Source organism: Dendrobates tinctorius, unplaced genomic scaffold, assembly GCF_039654945.1.
Source record: "Dendrobates tinctorius isolate UK_male_01 unplaced genomic scaffold, ASM3965494v1 ptg000028l, whole genome shotgun sequence".
Taxonomy (NCBI): domain Eukaryota; kingdom Metazoa; phylum Chordata; class Amphibia; order Anura; family Dendrobatidae; genus Dendrobates; species Dendrobates tinctorius.
In genome coordinates, this window is record NW_027361696.1 from 83,226,692 (window position 1) to 83,254,348 (window position 27,657).

The window sequence follows — 27,657 nt, forward strand, 5'->3', positions numbered from 1 at the left end:
TTACAATTCTCGGACTAAGGCTGGAGTCACACTTACCTGCGCAAAATACGGTCAGTATTTTACATGCGTAATACGGATGACAGACCCCTAAACAGTGCTCCGTATGTCATCCGTAAGCAAGGTGTGGTCGCGTATTTTGCACATGTAAGCATCCGTATGTAATCCGTATGGCAAGATTTTCTCGCAGGCTTGCAAAATGGACATATAATGGAGCCCTATGACAGTTTTAATAAAGAAATGAAAGAATAGATATAGACACATAGAATGTCCGTGCAAAGCGTTCTGTGCTCGAACCCATTTGCACAGACATCTGAACGGGTCCTTACAGGGCTAACCATATGAATGAAGTAGAGTCAGCCTACCACTAATTGCACACACACACTAACATGCATAGATCATTGTATATGTACACAGATTGGTTACGGTTCACACATACCTTGTGCTGTTAGCACTGTCTGGGATTTCCTTCAGTAAATCAGTCAGCTTCCATGAGAGCCAGTTTGGTTGCTGCAACTTATTAGTACAAGGCACACCCACCTGATGACATAGGTAAAGGAGAAAAGTCCATGATCTGTGAAGGAAGTCACACAACTTAGTTCCTTGTAATGACAGGTGAGTCATGGTCATTACTAAGTTCAGGACTGTTACAAGGATTATCTATGTGCACAAAGTAGCAGATTCCTATATAATCAGTGATATGACGTGTGACGCTTTCCTGACGGGAGATCTATATCATTGCAAAATCCAAGAAGCTGCAAGCCATGTTACCTGACTTACTATAAGGGCTCATACTCACATGCAAGAAACTCGGACAAGTCTCGCACGTCAATACCCGGCATTGCCGCCGGCACTCAGGAGCAGAGCGTTCAGCTGCATGTATTACTATGCGGCCGCACACTCCGCTCCTGAGTGCCGGCAGCAGTGCCGTGTATTGACGAGATTCGTCTGAGTTTCTTGCATGTGTGATCCCGGCTTAAGCCGATATTCGACTTTCTCACACTTACATTGTCATTTTTATACTTTTCTTTTTAAACTAATGAACAAATGGTAATATAATCACAGGAGCCATTAATGCAGATTTCTGAGCACATAACTCACCATGTTGCAATAAGTTTTAATTTTTCCTCTCCTGGAGCTTTTTTATTTTTCCATGGACATAGCAGTGGTGTTTTTTTACATGCGTATTTATTGCTGCTTTTTTTTTAATCTCTTCTTTGTTCATGTTTTTTGTTTTTGATACGTCCTGATTTTGCTTTGACACAACTTCATTGATACAATCATGTGCGGATAATATGAGTTTTTTAGGCTATGTGCCCACGTAGCGTTTTTCATGCAGAATATTCCTGAGCGTAAACACACACCCTCTTCCCAGGAAAACGCATGCGTTTTATGAAGCGCTTTTGTTAGCGTTTTTGACGCTTTTGTTAAGCATTTTCGCATGCGTTTTCCTATGCGTTTTTGCAATACAATTGAATGTATGCAAAATTAATGAACATGCGTTTTTTTCCACTTAGCGTTTCCGCAGCGGATAAAAACGCACCATTAGCACATGTGCGGATTCCAGTATGATTGTATGCTTTTCTTAAGCGTTTTCGCAGTAGAAACGCTTGTCTAAAAGCGCTGCGGAAACGCTTAAAAAGCGCAATGTGGGCACACAGCCTTAATGTGTTTCTGCCTTGCAAACCCATGTGATTGTGCATCTTTTTACCTGCATCAAGTCTGTGGGAAAATCTGCACAGAAAATTCAGCGTACCCGCAAGAGAAACTGACATGTTGGGGATTTGAAACGCACACCGCAGGTCTGTTTACACTGAGTAAAAAAAAGAAGCGCAGTGAGAGCAAGATTTCTATAAATCCCATCCACTTTGCCAAAACTGGAAGATGCTGCATTTTTGAGAGGGAAAATACGCAACAACAGTAAAAATTGACAAAATGTACATGTTTAGCCATCTCAACAAAAAAAAGACGCTGTGTGCACATATCCTCAGTGTCTTCCTTAGGGCTCGTTCAGCCCTAACTATTCTCGTCCATAATGGAGATGAGACTCGCACAATCAAGTCTACGGGATCACAAAAAACATGGATCCCATACAGATCGTCCTCATAGCATCCAACTTTTTCTTCTACACTGATATTAACTTCAAACTGTTGATGGATAAATACACATGGATGAAGATATGGGTGAAAATCGTCTGAGTTTTCAGTCAATATCCCTGAGCTCCCCTGATTCTGCCACTTTTTTCCGTTTTTGCGCCGCATCGCTCCATTGCAGTCTCAGTCAATCACTGCTTGGCAGGTGATCTAGCAGTCTCAGATGCTGCTGAGCGGTGATTGGCAGCATCTAGGATGGAGGGGTTAGCACATGAGCCCAGAGAACACTGTGAAGGAATAACCAGTTGGTCTGCAAAGCAGATTTCACACACTGTGCTCTGCAATGAAGAAATGTAGCCCAAAACAGAGATTTCTACAAGGGATTTAACTAAATTATTTTGAGCAAGTTAAATGTAATTTGTATTTGCAGATCCGCACTAGTAACTGGTCTTTCCATAACTGGTCATTAATGGGACATCTCTGTCCACCTTCTCTGTTTCTGCTTCCATCTCTGGGCCGCATTGGGCCTGTGTAGCAAGTGACGCAGAGTGACCATGCAATGTTTTTTTTGTGATTCTGGGACTTCTGCTACTGTCCTGGCCAGGAGCTTTGGGGTTAAAATTTTGTCCTTGGGATCCTCCTGTTAACCAAAGCTGGGACCACTGGCTGTTTAAGATACCCTATTGCCAGTTATAGATTTGTAAGGCCTGGTTCACACATGTCGAGCTGCTTTCCCTGTAGGCTCTTTTACTGTTGACCTCGGGGGGCATTCTGACTATCCATCTGCCTGACGGTTCTGTTCTGGTCATCCAGTTCTCCCCCCTCCATGAGACTTAAGTACATCTATGTTTAATCCCTTCATTTATTTATTATTTTTCGTTTTTTTTCTTCCCTTCTTCCAAGAGTCATAACTTTTTTTTTTTTTAATTTTTCCATCAATATAGCCCTATGAGGGCTTGTTTTTTTTGGTTTTTTTATTTACCGTGTAAAACTAACCTAGTAATATGATTTCCCCCCACCCCCAGGTCAGTATGAGTACACAAATAACCAACCTGTATAGGTTTTTTTATTTTATTTATTATTTAAGTGGTGAAAAACAATTCTGAAATTTGTATGAAAAAAAGTTTTAGCATTTGTCGCCATTTTCTGAGACCCGTAACATTCTCATTTTTTGGGATCTGGGGCTGTGTGATGGCATATTTTTTTGCAGCCCAAGCTGTTGTTTTTATTGAAAGCATTTTGGGATAGCTACAATGTTTTAGGGTATGTGCACACGTTGCAGATTCTGCTAAATCCGCAGGTAAAATGACCTGCGTTTTACCTGCAGATTTAGTGCACCTTTCCCTGCAGATTTTTTCGGATTTCCCCTGCGTTTTTACAACTGCAGATTTCTATAATGGAGCAGGTGTAAAAACGCTGCAGATTCCACACAAAGAATTGACATTGATTCAAATACACAGCAAATCTGCACGGAAAAAGCCGCAGCATGTGCACAGTGCTTTTTGTTTTACGTAGATTATAATGGTACTGTACACTAGGGTGACCGGATCTCATATGGGGGGGAAAAAATGTCAGAATCTTGTTCGTCTGGACCCCACAAAATGATTCCCCTTTCCAGATATTGAGAGAGCCAAAATTTGAGCTCGATCAAACGACGTTAACCCGTGCCGCTCGTCGCTCAAAGTTTGAAAAAATCCAGATTGAGGTATTTTAAGATTTAGGTATTTTGCATAGTCTGTTAGACTATAAAGAATGTGACAACAACATTGTAGAAATAGCCCTGACCAAATTTTCGAACCATTTGTGGTATTTGAATGCAGAGTTGGTGGGATAATCGTTTTTTGATCCCACCATTACAGACAATGAAAAGTTGTTAATGGCTAATAAATTGCTCAGTAGCACAGATGAACCATCAGAGCACGCTAACCTACATGAGTTGATAATTTTACATAGTTATCTAATCTATTCTAGAGCTTTTGTTAAAGTAGTTTTTGAAACGTCAGAATATAATGCTCGGCATTTGCTTACAACTTGCAGGACATATTGCTTTTGTTCTTCATCTTTTGTCAGAAGGTCGTTAAAGTCGGTTACTTCCTACCTCTTTTAATTTTTCTTTCCTAACTTTTGGATTTACAACCCTAGCGTGCTCTGATGGTTCATCTGTGCTACTGAGCAATTTATTAGCCATTAACAACTTTTCATTGTCTGTAATGGTGGGATCAAAAAACGATAATCCCACCAACTCTGCATTCAAATACCACAAATGGTTCGAAAATTTGGTCAGGGCTATTTCTGCAATGTTGTTGTCACATTCTTTATAGTCTAACAGACTATGCAAAATACCTAAATCTTAAAATACCTCAATTTGGATTTTTTCAAACTTTGAGCGACGAGCCGCACGGGTTAACGTCGTTTGATCGAGCTCAAATTTTGGCTATCTCAATATCTGGAAAGGGGAATCGTTTTGTGGGGTCCAGACGGACAAAATTCCGACATCGATTTTTTGCGGTCACCCTACTGTACACCGCAGGAGAATCTGCTGCGGATCCGCAGGGCCAAATCCACTGCGGATCCGCAGCTGAATCTGCAACGTGTGCACATACCCTTAATCACCTTTTATTGCAATGTTGTGTCAGCCCAAAAAAATGTAATTCTGGATTTCTGATTCTTTTTCTTGTTATGCTGTTTACTGATGGGATTCATTTACTTTATTTTTCGATTGGACTTCTCTGAACCCTACAATACCAAATGTGTATTTTTTTTTTCATTGTTTTATATTTAATGGACATGAGGAGGGTGATTTGAACTTGTGTGGGTTTTTTTTTTAAACTTGTGATTGGTGTCACACAACACCCAGACAGTGCGCCTGCTGCCTAGGCGTTATTATGGTGCTACCGACGGAGAGGCAGATGTCGGCTTTAGAAAGGTCAATAGACAGCGGGAGCAGATGAAGTTCAGTTTTGGAAAGGTTGAGTTTCAGATACAGAGCGGTTATGATGTTGGACACTGCAGACAGACAGTCACTGGTGTTCTGTAGTGCAGCAGGGGTAAGGTCAGGGGATGTCTTGTATTATCAGCACAAAATGGTACTGAAAGCCAAATTTGCTGAAGGACTGCCCAATTGGGCTCATGTAGAAGAAGAGACTGAGCTCTGAGGGACTCCAATAGTGAGAAGGAGTAGAATCGACGAACGATGCACTGAAGGAATGGTGAGAAAGGTAGGAAGAGAACAGGAGAGAGCAGTGTCCTATATGCCATTGTGAAGGCAGTATACTGTGTCAATGGGATTGAGGGGGCACCATACTATGTAAGGACAGTCTCACACGTCCAGATAATTCCGGTACCGGAAAAAACAGTACCAGAGCTGTCCGTGTCGATACGTGGTACATCCGTGTGGTAACCGTATGCCGCATCAGGACCACACGGACGGCCAACGAGGAAGAAGCGCTACAGTAAGCGCCGTTCCCCGGCAGCTGGTGCTGAACGTGGCTGTCATTCTTCTCTCCTGCTCTGCCGGCAACAGCGAGCAGGAGAGAAAGAATTAATGAAAACCCAACGTGGGGTCCCCCTCTGTTTGTAAACCAACCCGGCAAAACTCACAGCTGGGGGCTGCTATTCTCAGGCTTTAACCCCTTCCTAACATCTGACGTACTATCCCGTCCATGGGACCCGGGCCCCTATGCCCATGGACGGGATAGTACGTCTACCGCGATCAGCGGCGCCCACGTGGTGAGCGCCGCTGATCGCGGCCGGGTGTCAGATGATTATCACAGCTGACACCTGGCACAATGTGTCAGGGGCAGTCACGGACCGCCCCCGACACGTTAACCTCTTGCACACCGCGATCTGCGATCAGCGATCTGTCACAGGACAGTGATGTCCCACCTGGGACTATTTAATAAAGTTAAAAAAAAGTGTTAAAATAAATTTAAAAAATCGCCAAATAAATTAGAAAAAAAAATATTCCCCCAAATCCTTTTTTTGGAAATAAAAAAAACAAAACAATAAAAGTACACATATTAGGTATCGCCGCGTCAGTAACGACCCACCCTATAAAACTGTCCCATTAGTTAACCCCTTTAGCGAACCCCTTAAAAAATAAAAAACGAAGCAAAAAATAATGATTTATTATCATACTGCCAAACAAAAAGTGTAATAACGCGCGATCAAAAAGACGCATATAAATATCCATGATACCGCTGAAAACGTCATCTTGTCCCGCAAAAAACAAGCTGCCACACAGCATTATCAGCGAAAAAATAAAAAAGTTATAGCTCGCAGAATAAAGCGATGCAAAAATAATTATTTTTTTATATAAAATAGTTTTCATTGCATAAAACCGACAAAACATAAAAAAAGACCTAAATGAGGTATCGCTGTAACCGTACTGACCCGAAGAATAAAAGTGCTTTATGAATTTTAACGCACCCCCCCAAAAGAAATTCATGAAACGCTGGTTTTTGTTCATTCTGCGTCCCAAAAATCGGAATAAAAAGCGATCAAAAAATGTCACGTGCACGAGAATGGTACCAATAAAAACGTCAACTCGTCCCGCAAAAAATAAGACCTCACATGACTCGGTGGGTCAAAATACGGAAAGATTATAGCTCTCAATATGTGGTGATGCAAAAACTATTTTTACAATAAAAAGCGTCTTTTAGCGTGCGACAGCTGCCAAATATAAAAACCGCCATAAATAGTAAATCAAACCCCCCGTTATCACCCCCTTAGTTAGGGAAAAATAATAAAATAAAAAAAATGTATTTTATTTCCATTTTTCCATTAGGGTTAGGGCTGAGATTAGGGTTAGGGGTGTGTTGGGGTTCGGGTTGGAGTTAGAATTGGGGGTTTCCACTGTTTGGGCACATCAGGGGCTCTCCAAATGCAACATGGCATCTGATCTCAATTTCAGCCAATTCTGAGTTGAAAAAGTCAAATGGTGCTCCTTCCCTTCCAAGCTCTGCCATGCGCCCAAACAGTGTTTTACCCCCACATGTAGGGTATTAGCCTACTCAGGACAAATTGCAAAACAATTTTTGGGGTCCAATTTCTCCTGTTACCCTTAGGAAAATAAAAAATTGGGGGCAAAAATATCATTTTTGTGGAAAAAAATGATTTTTTTATTTTCATGTCCGAGCGTTATAAACTTCTGTGAAGCACTTGGGGGTTCAAAGTGCTCACCACACATCTAGATAAGTTCCGTGGGGGGTCTCGTTTCCAAAATGGGGTCATTTGTGGGGGTTTCCACTGTTTAGGTACATCAGCCTACTCAGGTCAAATTGCAAAACAATTTATGGGGTCCAATTTCTCCTGTTACCCTTAGGAAAATAAAAAATTGGGGGCAAAAATATCATTTTTGTGGAAAAAAATGATTTTTTTTATTTTCACTTCCGAGCGTTAAAAATTTCTGTGAAGCACTTGGGGGTTCAAAGTGCTTACCACACATCTAGATAAGTTCCATGGGGGGTCTAGTGTCCAAAATGGGGTCACTTGTGGGGAGTTTCAATAGTTTAGGTACATCAGGGGCTCTCCAAACGCACATGACACCCGCAGACCATTCCATCAAAGTCTGCATTCCAAAACGTCACTGCTTCCCTTCCGAGCCCAGACGTGTGTCCATACAGTAGTTTTCTCCTACATATGGGGTGTCAGCATACTCATGACAAATTGGACAACAACTTTTGGGGTCCAATTTCTCCTGTTACTCTTGGGAAAATGAAAAAATTGGGGACTAATTGATCATGTTTGTGGAAAAAATACAATTTTTTTTATTTTCATGCCCGGGCATTATAAACTTCTGTGAAGCACTGGGGGGTTCAGAGTTCTCACCACACATCTAGATAAGTTCCTTAGGGGGTCTAGTTTCCAAAATGGTGTCACTTGTGGGGGGTTTCCACTGTTTTGGTACATCAGGGGTTTTCCAATCGCGACATGATGTCCGATCTCAATTCCAGCCAAAAACGTCAAATGGCGCTGCTTCCCTTCCGAGCTCTGCCATGCGCCCAAATAGTGGTTTACCCCCACATGTGGGTATCAACTTACTCAGGACAAATTGCACAATAACTTTCAGGGTACTGTTACCCTTGGGAAAATAAAAATTGGGGTGAAAAGATAATTTTTGTGGAAAAAATATGATTTTTTAATTGTACCGCTGTACGTTATAAACTTCTGTAAAGCCCTTGTGGGTTCAAAGTTCTCACCACATATCTAGATAAGTTCCTTGGGGGGTCTAGTTTCCAAAATGGGGTCACTTGTAGGGGGTTTCCACTGTTTAGGTACATCAGGGACTCTCCAAACGTGACATGGCGTCAGATCTGAATTCCAGCCAATTTTGCATTGAAAAAGTCAAACGGCGCTCCTTCCATTCTGAGCTCTGCCATACGCCGAAACAGTCGTTCCCCCCCACATATCAGGTATCAGCGTACTCAGGACAAATTGCACAATAACTTTTGCAGTCCAATTTCTCCTGTTACCCTTGGTAAAATAAAAAAATTGAACCTGAAGTATTTTTTTTGTGAAAAAAAGTTAGATGTTCATTTTTTTTAAATATTCAAAAAAATTCCTGATGCACCTAAAGGGTTAATAAACTTCTTGAATGTGGTTTTGAGCACCTTAAGGTGTGCAGTTTTTAGAATGGTGTCACTTTTGGGTATTTTCTATCATATAGACCCCTCAAAGTGGCTTCAAATGTGATGTGGTCCTAAAAATAAAATGGTGTTGTAAAAATGAGAAATCGCTGGTCAACTTTTAACCCTTATAACTTCCTAAAAAAAAAAAAATTTTGGTTCCAAAATTGTGCTGATGTAAAGTAAACATGTGGGAAATGTTAGTTATCAAGTTTTTTGTGTGCCGTATCTCTGTGATTTAAGGGCATAAAAATTCAAAGTTGGAAAATTGCGAAAATTTTCAAAATTTTCACCAAATTTCCGTTTTTCTCATAAATAAACGCAAGTTGTTTGAATGAAATTTTACCACTAACATGAAGTACAATATGTCACGAGAAAACAATGTCAGAATCACCGGGATCCATGGAAGCGTTCCAGAGTTATGACCTCATAAAGGTACAGTGGTCAGAATTGTAAAAATTGGCCCGGTCATGAACGTGCAAACCACCCTTGGGGGTGAAGGGGTTAAGGGGCCATTGATCTTGGCCACCACCAGCCTAAAAATAGCAGCCCGCAGCTGCCCAGAAAAGGCACATCTATTGGATGTGCCATTTCTGGAGTTTTGTCGGGTTCTTCCCACTTGCCCTGTAGGGGTGGAAAGTGGGGTTAATAAGTGGTTAATGTCACCTTTCTATTGTAAGGTGACATTAAGCCCGGTTTAGTAATGGAGAGGTGTTAATAAGACACCTATTCATTACTAATCCTAGAGTTATTCAAGGGTTAAATAAACACACACACACACACACACACACACACACACACACACACACACTAAGAACAAAGTATTTTAATGAAAGAATACACTACATAGTGTTTAAAGCTTTATTATACTCCTAATTCCATATTGACGCCATCATTATCCTGTAAAAAAATATACATTAATAACCCAACAATGTCCATACCTGTCCAGCGATCAGTCAAGTCACACGGCGTAAATCCATCTCAAGGGTTAATCAGTTTACAGGCGGAGCGGTGCTAATAATAATGGGGGCACCATACTGTGTGTCTATGGAGGCATTTGGTATAATCATTATGATTCCAAACTTTCAGTGCGGAATAAAACAAGTAGATTTTTATAATTTGTCTTCAATTTTTTTTTTTATTTATCCTTGGCAAAAAACAAAGAAATTGAGCCAGAGCACACGTTGGGATAAGTGCAATGCACAGGTGATCAAATATCAGACAGAGCATAGGATAAAAACAAAATGAGCATATAACCTGTAGTAAGTAAATGAATAAATAGTAATAGTAAATAACATAAGCTACTTTGTTAACGCTGTTTTGATCAAAAAGAGTTTTTTGATCTATGTACCCTATGTTATTTACATGTACATTTACTATTTATTCATTTACTTACAAAGTGAGCAAAGACCCTATAGTTATTCATTTGGGTTATACTTAGATATGTGTATTTCCTAAAGACTGATTGTCTCCATCTACTGGCCAGTAAAGCTTTACAATGGTTAAAAAAAAAAAAAAAAAAGCAACATGCATTATGAAGCTTTAGGCTATGTGCCCACGTAGTTTTTAGGTGCTGCGGATTTCTCCCCGCGGATTTTGTACAATCCGCAGGTCTGCGGATTAGCCTGTGGTTTAGCCCTGCGGTTTCACACCTCATAATGGATAAAGGTGTGAAACCGCAGCGGAATCCGCTCAAAAAATTGACATGCTGCGGATTGTAATCCGCAGCAAATCCGCGCAGAAAAATCCGCAGCATGTGCACAGCGTTTTCCAGTTTACCATTGAAAACAATGGTACTGTACAACACAGCAGAAACTGCTGCGGACCCGCAGGGCCAAAACCGCTGCGGATCCGCAGCAGAGTCCGCACCATGTGCACATAGCCTTAGGCTATGTGCACACGCTGCGGATTCACCTGCGGATTTTTCCGTGCGGATCCGCAGGTAAAACCGCAGGTAAATTGACCTGCGGATTGGCCAGTGGTTTTCCCCTGTGGTTTGACACCTGAACAATGGAATAGGTGGCAAACCGCAGCGGAATCCGCAGAAAGAATTGACATGTCAATTCTTTCTGCGGGTTTAAAACCCCAGCTTTTCCGCAGTGAAAAAAACGCAGCATGTGCACTGCAGATTGTAAATCCCATAGACTTACATTGTACTGTACACTGTCTGCAGAACTGCTGCGGATCCGCAGCAGAATCTGCAGCATCTGCACATACCCTTAGGCTATGTTCACACATTAATTATAGCAGCGTTTTTTTCATTTTGTCTTTTGTAGGTTTTGTATGCTTTTTGGCCATGTGAACATGCATTTATATGCTGCATGTATAACAACTCAAACCAAGCTCATTTTTTGTGTTTTTTCTTTGTATTTTTGCATTCTGTGCAAGCTGGGGTGTGGCCTCCCCCTCAAGAGCTGGAAATTGTATTTAAAGGCTTCCCCTGACGGTCCTTGTCTGCCCTTATTCACACAGATGTCAACTTTGACACATGATAAGGTTATTAACCCCTTAATCCCATGTGACGTACTATCCCGTCCATGTGCCCTGGGACTTAATTCCCAGGGACGGGATAGTACGTCACAGTGATCGGCGGCGCCCACGCGCTGATCGCGGCCGGGTGTCAGCTAATTATCACAGCTGACACCCGGCACAATGTGTCAGGGGCGGTCACGGACCGCCCCCGACACGTTAACCCCTTGCACACCGCGATCAAACACAATCGCGGTGTACCGGGGGTTTAAGGGAAGCATCGGCAGGGAGGGGGCTCCGTGCTCCCCTGAGCCCCCCACTGCAGCGCAATGTGCAGCGCTGCTGCGGGGGTCTCTTTCCCTACAGGTCCCCGGATCCAAGATGGCGACGGGGACCTTCAGGGGCCTGTAGGGAGCTGACTTCCTCAGTGCCTGCAAAGCGCAGGCATGAGGAAAGCCTGTGCAGTGCCTGTGACAGATCGCTGATCTGTCACAGTGATCTGTGATGTGACAGATCAGTGATCTGTCACATGACAGTTATGTCCCCCCCTGGGACAATGTAATAAAGTTAAAAAAAAATTAAAAAAAGGGTAAAAATAATTTTAAAAAAATCGCTAAATAAATTGGAAAAAAAAAATTCCCCAATAAATTCATTTTTTTGGAAATAAAAAAAGAAAATACAATAGAAGCACACATATTTGGTATCGCCGCGTCCGTAACGACCTGCCCTATAAAACTGTCCCATTAGTTAACCCCTTTAGCGAACCCCTTAAAAAATAAAAATAAAAAACGAAGCAAAAAATGATTTATTTTCATACCTCCGAGCAAAAAGTGCAATAACGCGCGATCAAAAAGACGCATATAAATATCCATGGTACCGATGAAAACGTCATCTTGTCCCGCAAAAAACAAGCCACCATACAGCGTCATCAGTGAAAAAATAAAAAAGTTCTAGCTCGCAGAATAAAGCGATGCAAAAATAATTTTTTTATATAAAATAGTTTTCATTGCATAAAACCGCCAAAACATAAAAAAAAACATAAATGAGGTATTGCTGTAACCGTACTGACCCGAAGAATAAAACCGCTTTATCAATTGTATCGCACGCGGAATGGTGTAAACGCACCCCCCCCAAAAGAAATTCATGAAACGCTGGTTTTTGTTCATTCTGCGTCCCAAAAATCGGAATAAAAAGCGATCAAAAAATGTCACGCGCCTGAAAATGGTACCAATAAAAACATCAACTCGCCCCGCAAAAAATAAGACCTCACATGACTCAGTGGGTCAAAATATGGAAAAATTATAGCTCTCAATATGTGGTGATGCAAAAACTATTTTCCTCTTCGCCACGACAGCACCCACTGAGAGAGGGGATCCGCCCCCGGAACAGGAAACCTACAGAGAGATAAATGGGGCGGTCCCCCTCGCTCCCTCAGTTTGGTTTCCTGTTCCTGGAAAGGAACCCGCAGAAGAGGATTCCTGGTCTGGTAGCCGCCTGCGTGCAGAATATGAGCAGCAGGGGCCCCAGGACCGGAGGCAGCGTCGGGTGGAGAGGTATATCCCCCCCCCCCAGAGCTGGCAATGCAGGTGAGGCCGGAGGTGAGATTGGTGCCAAGGCTCACTGGGGAGGACGGTGAAATACCCCCCCCCGAGGGGGACGCATTACAGGTAACAATATACCGGCCGGGCAATTTCAGTGGTGCCCCCGCCCCCCCCCCAGCAAAGGGCCCGAGCGTTTGTGCTGGGCAGCGCTTCCGGGGGTCATACCTGTGGAGGGGAGAAGGACCCCGTGTGTTGGTGGCGGGGTGCAGATACCCGGGAGGCACAGCGGGACGGCCGCCGCATCGGTGCTCTGCTATGAGCGAGCGCTTCCCCAGCAGAGGCAACCCGGAAGTGAAGAGAACTTCCGGGGTCAGACAGGAGGCAGAGATCGCGGGAGAACGCCCGCGCATGCGCAGTAGCGCAAAAAAAAAAAAAATGGTGGACAAAAAAAAAAAAAAGAGAGGAAGAGGAGCAGCTATAGCAGCGGCTATAAAAAGAAGCCACAAACGCAGCGGGGATGCGCAGTCATGTCGTCCTTAGATGACCCAGCTTCGCTCCCGTTAGGTCAGCCAGTGCAATCCCCGCATGGCAGTAGACAGAGCAGTGCTACAAGGAGAAGTAGTAGCACCAGGAAAAGTGGCAGCTCCAGGAAGGAATCTAGTGGACCTTCCAGGCAAGATGAGCCCTTGGAGAAAAAACGCAAAGAAAAGAAGTCGTCCCATGCCTCGCCTCAGCCTGGGTCGCGGACCCCGCAGCCGGTAGTTTCCTGACGAAACTCACGGGTGAGTGTTTTGTGGTCAGAATATATAATTGATGGCCTTCTCTTTCTGGTCCATACCCCCTTTAGGCTAAAAGAACGGAGAAGGCGAAACATAGAGAGTGTGCCTTATGTTCTCAGCCCCTACCAGACGGCCACCCTAAGAGATTATGCCAATCATGTATTGAGGAGGCCTTACAGGAGGAGTCCTCACGAAAGAAGGAGGATATCCGGGCAATTATAAGAGAGGAGCTACGGGCCTTAGGCGGTTCCAGTAGTTTGGGGGGTCACTCCTCCGCAAGAGAAATATGTTCGCCAAGAGGAGGAGCCTCGCTGGCGTCAAAATCACCATCTGAAACCGGGGAACTAGATTCCGACAAGTCCCAGGAATACCTTTCCTCAGAGGACGAGGACCAAACGTGTTTCCCCACGGACAGTGTCAGTAATTTAGTAAAGTCTGTCCGAAATACCATGGGGTTGCCAGAAAGCAAGGACCCCAAGACCCCACAGGACATAATGTTTGCAGGCATTTCCCGTAGAAAGGTCCGGGCTTTCCCAGTGGTATCAGCTGTTAAAGAGCTAGTTAAAAGGGAGTGGGAAAAACAAGGTCAAAGAACCTTCCTCCCCTTAACGTCAAAGCGTAAGTATCCGTTTGACGATGAGGAGTTAATAGCCTGGTCAAGAGCCCCCAAGGTGGATGCGGCAGTGGCCTCTACCTCTCGTAGATCCTCTCTGCCGGTAGAGGATTCGGGAACCTTGCCTGATTCTTTGGATCGGAAAACTGATACATTTCTTAAAAGATCTTGGGAGGCATGTACGGCAGCCTTTAAGCCCGCAATAGCAGCCACATGTACGGCAAGATCATTGTTGGTGTGGCTGAATGACTTAGAGGACAATATAAAGAATGGAGTAGCTAGGAATAGACTCCTTTCCTCTATGCCCCTCATTAAGGGAGCAGCGGCCTTCCTCTCCAACTCCTCCGCCGACTCTCTCCGGTTATCGGCTAGAGCGGCAGGACTGACCAATGCAGGCAGGCGGGCCTTATGGTTGAAGGGGTGGAAAGGAGACACACAAACAAAAACTAGACTGTGTGCTATACCCTGCCAGGGTAAGTACTTGTTTGGCACGGAACTGGATGAGATTTTGACAAAAGCGGGGGAGAGGAAGAAGGGTTTCCCTAACCCGTATGTTCCGTTCAACAGGAGGGCCTACAGGAAGCCGCCGTTTGGTAAAAAGAAGGACTTTAGACCCCAGGACCGCTGGGGAAATAAGGACCCCAAACAAAGGGGCAACCTATTCGGGAAGCGTCCCTTCAGGGGAGACAGATCCCGATAAAATCTTTATACCGGTAGGTGGCAGGCTATTAAAATTTAGCCGCCAATGGGAGGTGACATCAAATCCATGGGCCATGAATATCGTGTCATCAGGCCTGAAATTAGAATTTGTTCGGTATCCACCGAACTCCTTCCTATTGACTTCCATGAAGTCCCTGACACAGCAGGAAGCGCTGGAGATGGAGATTGCAGTACTGCTAACTAAACAGGTCCTAGTAGAGGTCCCAGGGGACGAAATAGGAATGGGCTTTTATTCTCCTCTATTTTTAGTCCCAAAACCAGATGGCTCTTACAGGACTATAATAAATTTAAAGAAACTTAATACCTTCCTAAGACTGAGGTGGTTTAAAATGGAGTCGATTAAGTCTGCAATAAAGCTTTTGTTTCCCAGGTGTTATATGGCAGTCTTGGACCTAAAGGACGCCTACTACCATCTCCCCATATATCGAGGGCTCCAGAGGTTCCTGCGGGTAGCAGTCTGGTTCAAAGGTCGGATTCAGCATTTCCAGTTTGCGGCAATGCCATTCGGGCTATCCATGGCTCCTCGGGTATTTACAAAATTGATGCTGGAAGTAATGTCGTATGTAAGGCTGAATGACACCCTAGTTGTCCCTTACTTAAACGACCTACTCATAGTGGGGAATTCTGTTTCACAGTGTGAAGCGAGAATAGCTAGGATTATCTCATCCCTACAAACACTGGGTTGGCTAATTAACTGGGAGAAGTTCAGACTAGAGCCAGTGACCTGTCAGAGGTTTTTGGGCCTGCAAGTGGACTCCGTAACTGAGGAGTGCTTTCTGCCGAACGCCAAAGTAATGGCCATAATCGATAAGATACAGCATACTACAGGAAGACCCGTAATATCATTGAGACAGGGCATGTCCTTGCTGGGGTCTCTGATATCGTGCATTCCAGCGGTGCAATGGGCTCAGTTCCACTCCAGAGAACTGCAGTGGGCTATTCTGCAGGAGACAGACTGCAGGGGCGGCTGGAAGGGAAGATGTCCCTATCGCCCGAGGTGGTTGAATCCCTAAAATGGTGGTTAAATCCTTCCAATCTATCGAAGGGAGTGCAGTGGTGGGTGACTCCCTCCAAAATACTCACCACGGATGCCAGCCCCTTAGGTTGGGGAGCCCATCTAGAGGAGCACATGGTACAAGGCTGGTGGCGTGAGAATGAAATAGAGGCCTCCTCTAATGTAAAGGAGCTAACAGCGATTTTTTTTTTACGCGATATCTCACTTTCTCCGGCAGTTAAGGGGCACCCACGTAAAGATCCAGACAGACAATACCACCGCAGTGGCCTATATAAACCGGCAAGGAGGCACGCGGTCAATGCCACTGATGTCTATCGCGGGAAAGATCCTGGAGATGGCCGAGGTCCATCTTCTCTCCTTGTCAGCGCTCCATATAAGAGGAGTAGACAACTCCCGAGCAGACTATCTCAGTCGCCAGGCCCTATACCAGGGCGAGTGGGTCCTCAGCAGACACGTCTTTGAAATGATAGCATCAGAATGGGGCAGACTGGAGATAGACCTATTCGCAACCAGAGCCAACAGGCGCGTAAAAAGGTTTGCTTCTCTCTACAGGTCGGACAACCCAGACATTCTAGATGCCCTCCAAGCACCCTGGGCATTCCAACTAGCCTATGCCTTCCCTCCAATGGTGCTACTACCAACAGTAGTCAGGAAAATAAGACAGGAGAGTGCGAGGGTCATCTTGATAGCCCCGTTTTGGCCAAAAAGACCGTGGTTTTCATGGCTGAGAGCCATGTCAGTAACCGACCCGTGGATCCTGCCGCTGCACCAGAATCTTCTCTCGCAGGGACCCTGCTACCATCCACAGGCCAAAGCCCTGCACCTAGCGGCCTGGAATTTGAAAGGGAGCTACTGAGGCAGAAGGGTTTCTCAAAGAACCTAATCAATACCCTGCTACAAAGCAGGAAGGAGTCCACGACAAAAATATATGCTAAGGTGTGGAGGAAGTTCCTGGCCTTTCACCCAACAAAACTAGCCGGTGAAGTACCCATTACGGCCATTCTAGAGTTTCTACAAAAAGGCCGAGAACTGAGACTCTCAGTAAGCACTCTTAAGGTCCACGTGTCAGCCCTAGGAGCCCTGTTTAACTATAACGTGGCAGCAAATAGATGGGTGACTCGGTTTATCTCGGCTTGTCAACGAGCAGAACCGGTTCATATGCCTCGGCTACCAGCGTGGAACCTTACTCTAGTTTTGGATGCCTTCACTCAGGCACCGTTTGAACCCATAAGCTCAGCATCAGTAAAGTGCCTCTCATTGAAAATGGCTATGCTAGTGGCCTTAGTATCGGCGAGGAGAGTGAGTGATCTTCACGCTCTATCAGTAGACCCTCCGTTCCTGTTAATAACACGAGACAGTCTGATTTTAAAGACGGACCCGTCCTACCTGCCCAAACGGGCAACTAAATTTCATAGATCTCAAGAGATATGCCTACCGTCATTCTATGAGAACCCGTCAACACAGGACGAGGAGAAATATCACACCTTAGATGTGAAGAGAGCCGTGCTAGCCTATCTAGATAGGACCAGTCCCTGGAGGCAGAGTAGGTCTCTTTTTGTCTCCTTCCAGGGCAGCAGAAAGGGGTCTGCAGTTACAACGAGCACGATATCCAGGTGGATTAGAGATGCGATCACGAGGGCATATTTGGCAAAGGGAGAAGACCCTCCACTGGGGATTAAGGCGCACTCCACTAGAGCCATATCATCCTCCTGGGCCGAGAGGGCGAACGTCCCAATTGAACAAATATGTAAGGCTGCAACCTGGTCTTCTCCGTCTACCTTTTATAGTCACTATAGACTAGATTTGTCCTCTACCGAGGATCTAACTTTTGGTAGATCAGTCCTTAACACGGTGTGCCCACCCAAGTGATTATCTCTGGAAATCTCTCAGTGGGTGCTGTCGTGGCGAAGAGGAAAAACCGGATTACTTACCGGTAATACTCTTTTGTAGAGTCCACGACAGCACCCGCTCACTTCCCTCCCGTAAGAATTTTTCACACATGGGTCTCTTTGGTGGTGGAGATTATGATTTAAGTTAGATATGTGATTAAACTTAGTAAGCTTAAAACTGCATAGGGGTAAGATAGATGAATCGCCCAAACAGTTTGACTAAAACATGTATGGCGGTTCCTCCGTTGTTCTCGGTAACACAAACTGAGGGAGCGAGGGGGACCGCCCCATTTATCTCTCTGTAGGTTTCCTGTTCCGGGGGCGGATCCCCTCTCTCAGTGGGTGCTGTCGTGGACTCTACAAAAGAGTATTACCGGTAAGTAATCCGGTTTTTTACAATAAAAAGCGTCTTTTAGCGTGTGACAGCTGCCAAAAATAAAAGCCGCCATAAATAGTAAATCAAACCCCCCAGTTATCACCCCCTTAGTTAGGAAAAATAATAAAATTATAAGAAAATATATTTATTTCCATTTTCCCATTAGGGTTAGGGCTGAGATTAGGGTTAGGGGTCTGTTGGGGTTAGGGTTGGAGTTAGAATTGGGGGTTTCCACTGTTTGTGCACATCAGGTGCTCTCCAAATGCAACATGGCGTCGAATCTCAATTCCAGCCAATTCTGCGTTGAAAAAGTCAAATGGTGCTCCTTCCCTTCCAAGCTCTGCCATGCGCCCAAACAGTGTTTTACCCCCACATATAGGGTATCAGCCTACTCAGGACAAATTGCAAAACAACTTTTGGGGTCCAATTTCTCCTGTTACCCTTAGGCTGAGTGCAGACGTACTTTTTGGCCCTGCGGAATTTTCAGCGCAGAATGGAAGAAATTCGCAGGTCAAATGACCTGCATTTTTCCTGCGGATTTATTCCATTTTTCATGCGGTTTTTGTGCGGTTTTCCCCCTGCGGATTTGGTGACAGGGGAGATGGAAAACCGCACAAAAGAAGTAACATGCTGTGGATTTTGTACCGCAGGAAAACCGCGCGGAAAAATCCGCAGCGTCTGCACAGCGTTTTTTTTTTTTTTTTCATTGATTTTAAGACTACTGTACATCACAATGCGGATATGCAATGTTTCTGCGCGGTAAAATCCGCTGCGGATCCGCTGCAAATCTGCATCGTGTGCACACAGCCTTAGGAAAATAAAAAAATTGGGGGCAAAAATATCATTTTTGTGGAAAAAAAATGATTTATTTTCACGCCCGGGCGTTATAAACTTCTGTGAATCACTTGGGGGTTCAAAGTGCTCACCACACATCTAGATAAGTTCCTTAGGGGGTCTAGTTTCCAAAATGGGGTCACTTGTGGGGAGTTTCAATAGTTTAGGTACATCAGGGGCTCTCCAAGCGCACATGACACCCGCAGACCATTCCATCAAAGTCTGCATTCCAAAACATCACTACTTCCCTTCCGAGCCCCGACGTGTGCCCATACAGTAGTTTTCTCCCACATATGAGGTATCAACGTACTCAGGACAAATTGGACAACAACTTTTGGGGTCCAATTTCTCCTGGTACCCTTGGGGAAAATAAAAAAAATTGGTGACTAAAAGATCATGTTTGTGGAAAAAATAAGATTTTTTTATTTTCACGCCCAGGCATTATAAACTTCTGTGAAGCACTGGGGGGTTCAAAGTTCTCACCACACATCTAGATAAGTTCCTTGGGGGGGCTCTAGTTTCCAAAATTGTGTCATTTGTGGGGGGTTTCCACTGTTTTGGTACATCAGGGGCTTTCCAATCGCAACATGGTGTCCGATCTCAATTCCAGCCAAAAACGTCAAATGGAGCTGCTTCCCTTCCGAGCTCTGCCATGCGCCCAAATAGTGGTTTACCCCCACATGTGGGGTATCAACGTACTCAGGACAAATTGCACAATAACTTTTAGGGTCCTGTTACCCTTGAGAAAATAAAAATTGGGGGTGAAAAGATCATTTTTTTGGAAAAAATATGATTTTTTAATTGCACCGCTGTACGTTATAAACTTCTGTGAAGCCCTTGTGGGTTCAAAGTTCTCGCCACATATCTAGATAAGTTCCTTGGGGGGTCTAGTTTCCAAAATGGGGTCACTTGTGGGGGGTTTCCACTGTTTAGGTACATCAGAGGCTCTCCAAACGCGAATGGCGTCAGATCTGAATTCCAGCCAATTTTGCATTGAAAGTCAAACGGCGCTCCTTCCCTTCTGAGCTCTGCCATGCGCTGAAACAGTGGTTCCCCCCCCCCCACATATCAGGTATCAGCGTACTCAGGACAAATTGCACAATAACTTTTGAAGTCCAATTTCTCCTGTTACCCTTGGTAAAATAAAAAAAATTGAACCTGAAGTATTTTTTCTGTGAAAAAAAGTTGAATGTTCATTATTTTTTAAATATTCAAAAAATTTCTGTGACGCACCTAAAGGGTTAATAAACTTCTTGAATGTGGTTTTGAGCACCTTAAGGGGTGCAGTTTTTAGAATGGTGTCACTTTTGGGTATTTTCTATCATATAGACCCCTCAAAGTGACTTCAAATGTGATGTGGTCCGTAAAAATAAAATGATGTTGCAAAAATGAGAAATCGCTGGTCAATTTTTAACCCTTATAACTTCCTAACAAAAAAAAATTTTGGTTCCAAAATTGTGCTGATGTAAAGTAAACCTGTGGGAAATGTTACTTATCATGTTTTTTGTGTGCTGTATCTCTGTGATTTAAGGGCATAAAAATTCAAAGTTGGAAAATTTTCAAAATTTTCGCCAAATTTCTGTTTTTTTCACAAATAAACGCAAGTTATTTGAATAAAATTTTACCACTAACATGAAGTACAATATGTCACGAGAAAACAATGTCAGAATCAGTGGGATCCATGGAAGCGTTTCAGAGTTATTACCTCATAAAGGGACAGTGGTCAGAATTGTAAAAATTGGCCCGGTCATGAACGTGCAAACCACCCTTGGGGCTTAAGGGGTTAATACTAGACAGTGTAGGACCGCCCCGACTACAGAATCACTTTGTCGATGGTGGGACGGCTTTTATGCTATGTTTGATCAAATACAGTATTACTAAGAACTCTGTATGATTTAAATGCACTTTTGCTTTTTACTTATTTAATTATAGCAGGGTTTTCTCATTTTGTCTTTTGTGGGTTTTGTATGCTTTTTGGCCAATGTGAACATGCATTTATATGCTGCATGTGTACCAACTCAAACCAAGCTCAATTTTTGTGTTTTTTCTATGCTCACACGTTGATTTCTTTTTTTAAGGCATAACCTACTCAAAGAAGCTGCTACAAAAAGCAGGTTTTGCTGTGTTTTTGTTTCTTGTGCATGCTGATAAAGTTAAGTGCCTCCCTCACCCAAACCCCCCCCCCCCCCAAAGAAAAAAATTATTGCGATGCAACTTCCTTAAGGTTTTTGCACCAAGAACGTAGCAAAACCTGATACCTGTGTTTCTTGCTGTGTTTTTGCACTTTTCTATATGGGTGAAAAAATGCAGAAAGAAGTGACGTGATGCAGTTTTCAAAAATGCAGCAGTTATTCAAATCAGTCAGGAAAAAACAATGTGTGTGCATGACATTTCTTACCGAAGTTGTCCTGGACTTTATACTGATGGCCTATCCTTAGGAAATGTCATCAATATCTGATTTTTGGCATGGTGACTCCTGATGTGTGTTTGGCTTTAGCACACTGACCCAATAATAATCTGTGGGCTAGTGCACACCAGCAATGTTTGGGGAATTCACTTCTCAATATTATAATTAAGACATTTTCTCTTTAGGGTGGTTCCATGCTGAGAAGGAATATTTTCAAAATTTTCAAATATTTTGGAAATAGTTAATTTTTTGTAAGTTGGTACTTCATTACGCATGGCAAACACTGTTTCTTTCAAATTTCATATATTTCCAAGATGGCAGAGGGTTGTATGTGAACACCTACTATTCTTACTGGAATCATACAGTAACAGGCTATATTGGTTTGTGGATTAGTATTAACTAGCAATATGCATAACTTAAAGGGAATCTGTCACCTACTTTTGGCGGGCATTGGTCCGATGGGCGGTGTTTCCGATCTTTGCCGCCTCCCCATCCTTGGCTGCCGTCCGCAGATTTTTCATGAATAGGTGTAGATGTCTGCCATTTTCTGCGCGTACGCCAAGCATTCTTGGCTCGCGCACACGCAGTATGCTTTGCCCAACTGCGGGCAAAGCCGAAGAGCCTGACTGCACATGCGCCAGTTAACTAGGCCCCGGAACACAGCAAAGTACTTCCGGGGCTTAGTTAACCGACACATGCGCAGTCAGGCTTTTCGGCTTTGCCCGCAGTTGGGCATAGAATCATAGAATCGTAGAGTTGGAAGGGACCTCCTGGGCCATCTGGTCCAACCCCCTGCTCAAAGCAGGATTCGCTAAATCATCCCAGTCAGATGTCTGTCCAGCCTCTGTTTGAAGACTTCCATTGAAGGAGAACTCACCACTTCTCGTGGCAGCCTGTTCCACTCATTGATCACTCTAACTGTCAAAAAGTTTTTTCTAATATCTAATCTGTGTCTCCTCCCATTCAGTTTCATCCCATTGCTTCTAGTCTTTCCTTGTGCAAATGAGAATAAAGTTGATCCTTCTACAATGTGACAGCCCTTTAGATATTTGTAGACAGCTATTAAGTCTCCTCTCAGTCTTCTCTTTTGCAAACTAAACATTCCCAAATCCTGCAACCTTTCCTCATAAGACAGGGTTTGCAGACCGGTCACCATTCTGGTCGCTCTTTTCTGAACTTGCTCCAGTTTGTTGATGTCTTTTTTAAAATGTGGTGCCCAAAACTGGACACAATATTCCAGATGAGGTCTGACCAAAGAGGAGTAGAGGGAAATAATGACTTCACGTGATCTAGACTGTATGCTTCTGTTAATACATCCTAGAATTGCATTTGCCTTTTTTGCTGCTGCATCACACTGTTGACTCATATTCAGTCTGTGATCTATTAGTATACCCAAGTCTTTTTCACATGTGCTGTCACTTAGCCCTATTCCTCCCACTCTATATATGCTTTTTTCATTTTTATTGCCCAGATGAAGTACTTTGCATTTCTCCCTGTTAAAAACCATTCTGTTAGTTGCTGCTCTGCAAAGCATACTGCGCGTGCGTGAGCCAAGAATGCTTAGCGCATGCGCGAAAAATGGCAGACATCTACACCTATTCATGAAAAAACTGCAGACGGCGGCCAAGCATGGGGAGGCGGCAAAGATCGGAAACACCGCCCATCGGACCGGACCGGCCTCATTTAAATTTCCCGCCAAAAGTAGGTAACAGATTCCCTTTAAGTTCAGTAAATATAAAAGAAGTACTGTTAGGAAACCAAAATATTATAATATCGTTGGTTCTGTAAGATTATTGTTTACCAGAAATTTTGCACATATCCATTGTAGACATTTTCTCAAAAAAAAAAAAGATAAGAAGTTTTTGTAGGATTGAGAACTAAGCATAAATTAATTTGTAACTTGCAGAGTTCTTATATTGCATAATGTATTAACTATTCACTAAGTTTCATGTTGCTGCTAAAAGTTTCACAGTTTCTGAATGAAGTAATCTTATTGTAACGTAAGTTACTTCAGCTTTTCAATGTAAGTTACCCGCCTTTCAATTTTTGGACAACACTTACAGTCAGCTTTTTGAAATCATTAAATACTATCATAATTTTGATGTTCATTTTACTTTATAAGTATTATTATATAAGTATTATACTTTTATAATATATTATATTTATATTATATATGTTACTATATATTATATTATATTTCCAAATATCATGCCATAGGGTATTTTGCAGGCACATTTTTTGGCTTTAGAACCACTAGAAACATGATCTATTACAATGCTAATAACTGCAAGTACCCTGATGTTGAACACAAAGTTGATGACTGGGTTGAAGTCCCAATGTATGATGGCAGAAAGTATCGTGGAGTGGTTACTGAGGTTGCACGCAATGAGATGAAAGTGAAAACCATGGAACTCTATGGCAAGAATAAAAAATACCTGGAAATGGTCATCTAAAGTTGATGAAATTTATTATGATGTCTGTCAAATTTTAAGAAAGGTTGGTCCTCCCCTCAAAAGGGATTCTAGGGACATTTGGGAATTTTTTGATTAGCCAGGAAGTTAAATGAGCAGTGAGCACAAGTTTACATCCTTGTTGAAGTTCTTCATTAACTGTGTTTGAATTCATTGGACTGGACCACATATGTAGGCCTAGATTAAAATTTATGCGAAGAGAAGAGGTCGCACTCATCGAGATGGAAGTTTCACTGATTTATTGACATATCATGAACATGTCAAGTCGGGGGAGTGACAAAAGGAGTGCAAGACAGGCTGACAATGGCCGTTTCGCGCTGCTCGAGCGCTTCAACGGGTCAACAACGGGTTCTTGACCCGTTGAAGCGCTCGAGCAGCGCGAAACGGCCGTTGTCAGCCTTTCTTGCACTCCTTTTGTCACTCCCCCGACTTGACATGTTCATGATATGTCAATAAATCAGTGAAACTTCCATCTCGATGAGTGCGACCTCTTTTCTTTGCATGGATTCCCAGGATTGACTGTTTCCAGGTCTGGCACCCGAGATTCCCAGCTGCTGGGCTTCTGTATGCCGCACATCATTTGAAGTCACACGGTAACAGCGGTGCCGTCCGCTTTTTATCTTGAGTTTTGTGACTAGATTAAAATTTAGTCTACATTATGTGATCAACGGTCATATTTTGTCATCAAAATTTCCACTCTGCAAAAATGTTGACAACTGAAGTATGAATATTGATTGATTACATTTTTATACTAAATTTTACTCTACATATGTAGTTCACACCAATGAATGCACAAGCAGCCTATGTTTTGTATAAATAGTCAGTTTGCCTTCTCAAATATGAACAATGACAAAGTTGAACACATTCTTTGTTTTGTAACGTAAGTTACTATATTGTGTTGTAACGTAAGTTACCTACATATCTTGTAATCAAAACTGTTGCATTTAACTTGAGGGTTTAAAATAAATTTGTTAACGTTACTTTGACTGTGGTGTTTTAATACAATAAAAATAGTGCTTCTCCCCTGTTTACCAGAACACGAAATTTGGCAGTCTCATGATATGGACAATTGCCTTTCCGTTTTGTGTAACGTAAGTTATCAAGTAATAACACTGTATTTTGTATTTAATTTGTATTGTTGAAAAATCAAACGGTGTTGAAATCTATTGATACTAGTTTAATGTACAATATACATTCACTCATTTTTGTGCCTGCCTTCGAAGAACAGTCTGTAGCCATTATTAACTCAGTTTTTGGCTTGTGAATGTAATGTAAGTTATCATGGAATCGCCCTTTAGATAAAACCCTTTTTAAATAATTTCCAATGTAAAACGTAATAATAGTACATCCTATGTCAGTTCCACTTGTATCAAGTTTCTGAGCCCGCTCCATACAAGGCAGATACTGGCTGTGTTATACAGCTGCACTGGGGCCCGGAGGTGGAGAGGGGCCCTTGCAGGTCGGTAATAATGAGCCTAATATGGCCGTTTGCTCGGAGTCTGAGGCTTCAAGGGCCCTATGGCCTGATTGTACTAATCATATGCGGCATGCCGGGCAAGGAGCAATCCTGAAGCTCCGCTGCCTACGGGAGAAAATGGCAGCGGAGATGAGGGAATTTGTTCTTCGCTTCCTGCCTGGCGCTTTCGCAGTGACACAGCACATGTGGTTTGATGATGTCAGCATGCTTCTCTCATGTGTCATTTAGAAAGTTGCCGGCGAAGAAGAAAGTGATGCCGCGTTGGAACGTACAGAGAGGTGAGTGTTTCTTTTCTTCTCGATACACTGAAGAGAGGACAGTGAGGGGGAGAGGAGTGAAGACAGTGAGTAGGGGTAGGACAATGAGGGGTGGGGGATTGTGATGGGAGTAAGGGGTATCTACAAAGGACTTATCAACAGGGGGAGGAGGAAGAAGACGTTGGATATGGATGTAAAATGAAATGGGTGGTGAGGGAGGAGGGTGCTAAGCCCCCGATAGTGTCCTCCCCTATCCTACAATTCATTGACACTATCGAGAACTTAAAATTTATTGGGGAGTGGGAGAGGAGGCGATAATGTGCATAGCACTCTTTATAATGAACTGAAAGATGGGAGAAGACGGTGTCTGGGACTTGTAATGAATTGTGAGGTGGCGGAGGATGCTCAGTACCTGATGGCGTCTTTTCCCACCCCCAAATTCATTATGACGCTATCAAGGACTTATAATGAATCATGGGGACACAGTTGATTGCGGAAGGTCACAGAGACTGAATAATTTATATAATTTAGATTCATTGGGCGACAGATGATAGTTAATAGGGGGCAGTGCTGCTTATCACTTCATATTTTGATTGGTAGGTGGCTAATAGTATGTTAATGGAGGGGCACATATTTGTATTCAGGGGTGCAGTGTGAGGGAGACATGTACAGTGGGGAAAAAAGTGTTTAGTCAGCCACCAATTTGTGCAAGTTCTCCCACTTAAAAAGATGAGAGAGGCCTGTAATTGACATCATAGGTAGACCACAACTATGAGAGTCAAAATGAGAAAACAAATCCAGAAAATCACCTTGTCTGATTTGTTAAGATTTATTTTGTAAATTATGGTGGAAAATAAGTATTTGGTCAGTAATAAAGGTTCATCTCGATATTTTGTTACATATCCTTTGTTGGCAATGACAGAGGTCAAACGTTTTCTGTAAGTCTTCACAAGGTTGGCACACACTGTTGGTGGTATGTTGGCCCATTCCTCCATGCAGATCTCCTCAAGAGCAGTGATGTTTTGAGCCTGTCACTGGGCAACACGGACTTTTAAAGGGAATCTGTCACCCATTTTTTGTGATATGATGTAAAAATATCATTCAATTTAGTGTCACATAAGCATTATAGAGGTACTTTTGATACCCCCTGACTCCCAACCTTTGATGCATAAATACTGTTTTTAGCTCTCCTGCAGTGTATGTAAATGTCCGTGGTCTGATCCGATGAGCGGGGCTTATTCCCCCCTTCCTTGGCTTGCTGTACATATTGTGATCTGTGAATATCACAGATCCCATAGAGTTTCCGTGTGAGCGCATTCAAATGTCCTCCCGTGCGTGCGCAGTATGCTTTGCCCAACTGTGGGAAAAGCATACAATCATTATTGCACATCCGTCGGCATACGCCATTACGTTCTATGGCCCGGAAGCATGCGCAATAATGATTTTATGCTTTGCCCACAGTTGGGCAAAGCATACTGCGCGGGAGGACATTTGAATGCGCCCGCGCGGAAACTCTGCGGCATCTATGATATTCACAGATCACAATTCGTACAAGTCACTGGGGGGGAGAGGAGAATAAGCCCTGCCCATTGGAGCGGACCGCAGAGATTTACATACACCGCAGGAGAGCTAAAAACTGTATTTATGCATCAAAGGTGGAGAGTCAAGGGTGTATCAAAAGTACCTCTATAATGCTTATGTGACACTAAATTGAAAGATATCTTTACATCATATCACAAAAAATAGGTGACAGATTCCCTTTAAATCGCTCCAAAGGTTTTCTATGGGATTGACATCTGGAGACTGGCTAGGCCACTCCAGGACCTTCATATGCTGCTTACGGAACCCTTCCCTCATTGCCCTGGCGATGGGCTTGGGATCATTGTCATGCTGAAAGACACATCCACATTTCATGTTCAGTGCCCTTGCTGATGGAAGAAGGTTTGCACTCAAAATGTCACGATACATGGCCCCATTTATTCTTTCATGTGCACGGATCAGTCGTCCTGGTCCCTTTGCAAAGAAACAGCCCAAAGCATGATGTCGCCACCCCCATGCTTCACAGTAGGTATCATGTTCTTTGGATGCAACTC

The 27,657-nt window shown here is 43.3% G+C and overlaps 2 protein-coding genes across 6 annotated transcripts in view; one reads left to right on the plus strand and one right to left on the minus strand.

The window, feature by feature from the left end:
- The window catches only part of TMEM150B (transmembrane protein 150B), a 64,463-nt gene extending 63,650 nt beyond the window's left edge, over positions 1-813 (minus strand). Inside the window, exons 1-2 of one of the 2 annotated variants that reach the window (XM_073571115.1) lie at positions 797-813; positions 437-571 (exon numbers count right to left, since the gene is read on the minus strand). The gene's annotated coding sequence lies outside the window, so the exon portion shown is untranslated. Of the gene's footprint in view, positions 1-436; positions 572-796 lie in introns of those variants that run through there. The other variant, XM_073571117.1, reaches the window with a different exon arrangement.
- KMT5C (lysine methyltransferase 5C) overlaps positions 489-27,657 on the plus strand; it is a 101,710-nt gene continuing 74,541 nt past the window's right edge. Inside the window, exon 1 of one of the 4 annotated variants that reach the window (XM_073571109.1) lies at positions 489-612. Coding sequence is in view for 1 of the 4 variants with exons in the window: in XM_073571108.1 (XP_073427209.1) it covers positions 24,887-24,921 (35 nt within the window). In the remaining 3 variants the exon portion in view is untranslated. Of the gene's footprint in view, positions 613-24,871; positions 24,922-27,657 lie in introns of those variants that run through there. The other 3 variants (XM_073571112.1, XM_073571108.1, XM_073571110.1) reach the window with 3 other exon arrangements.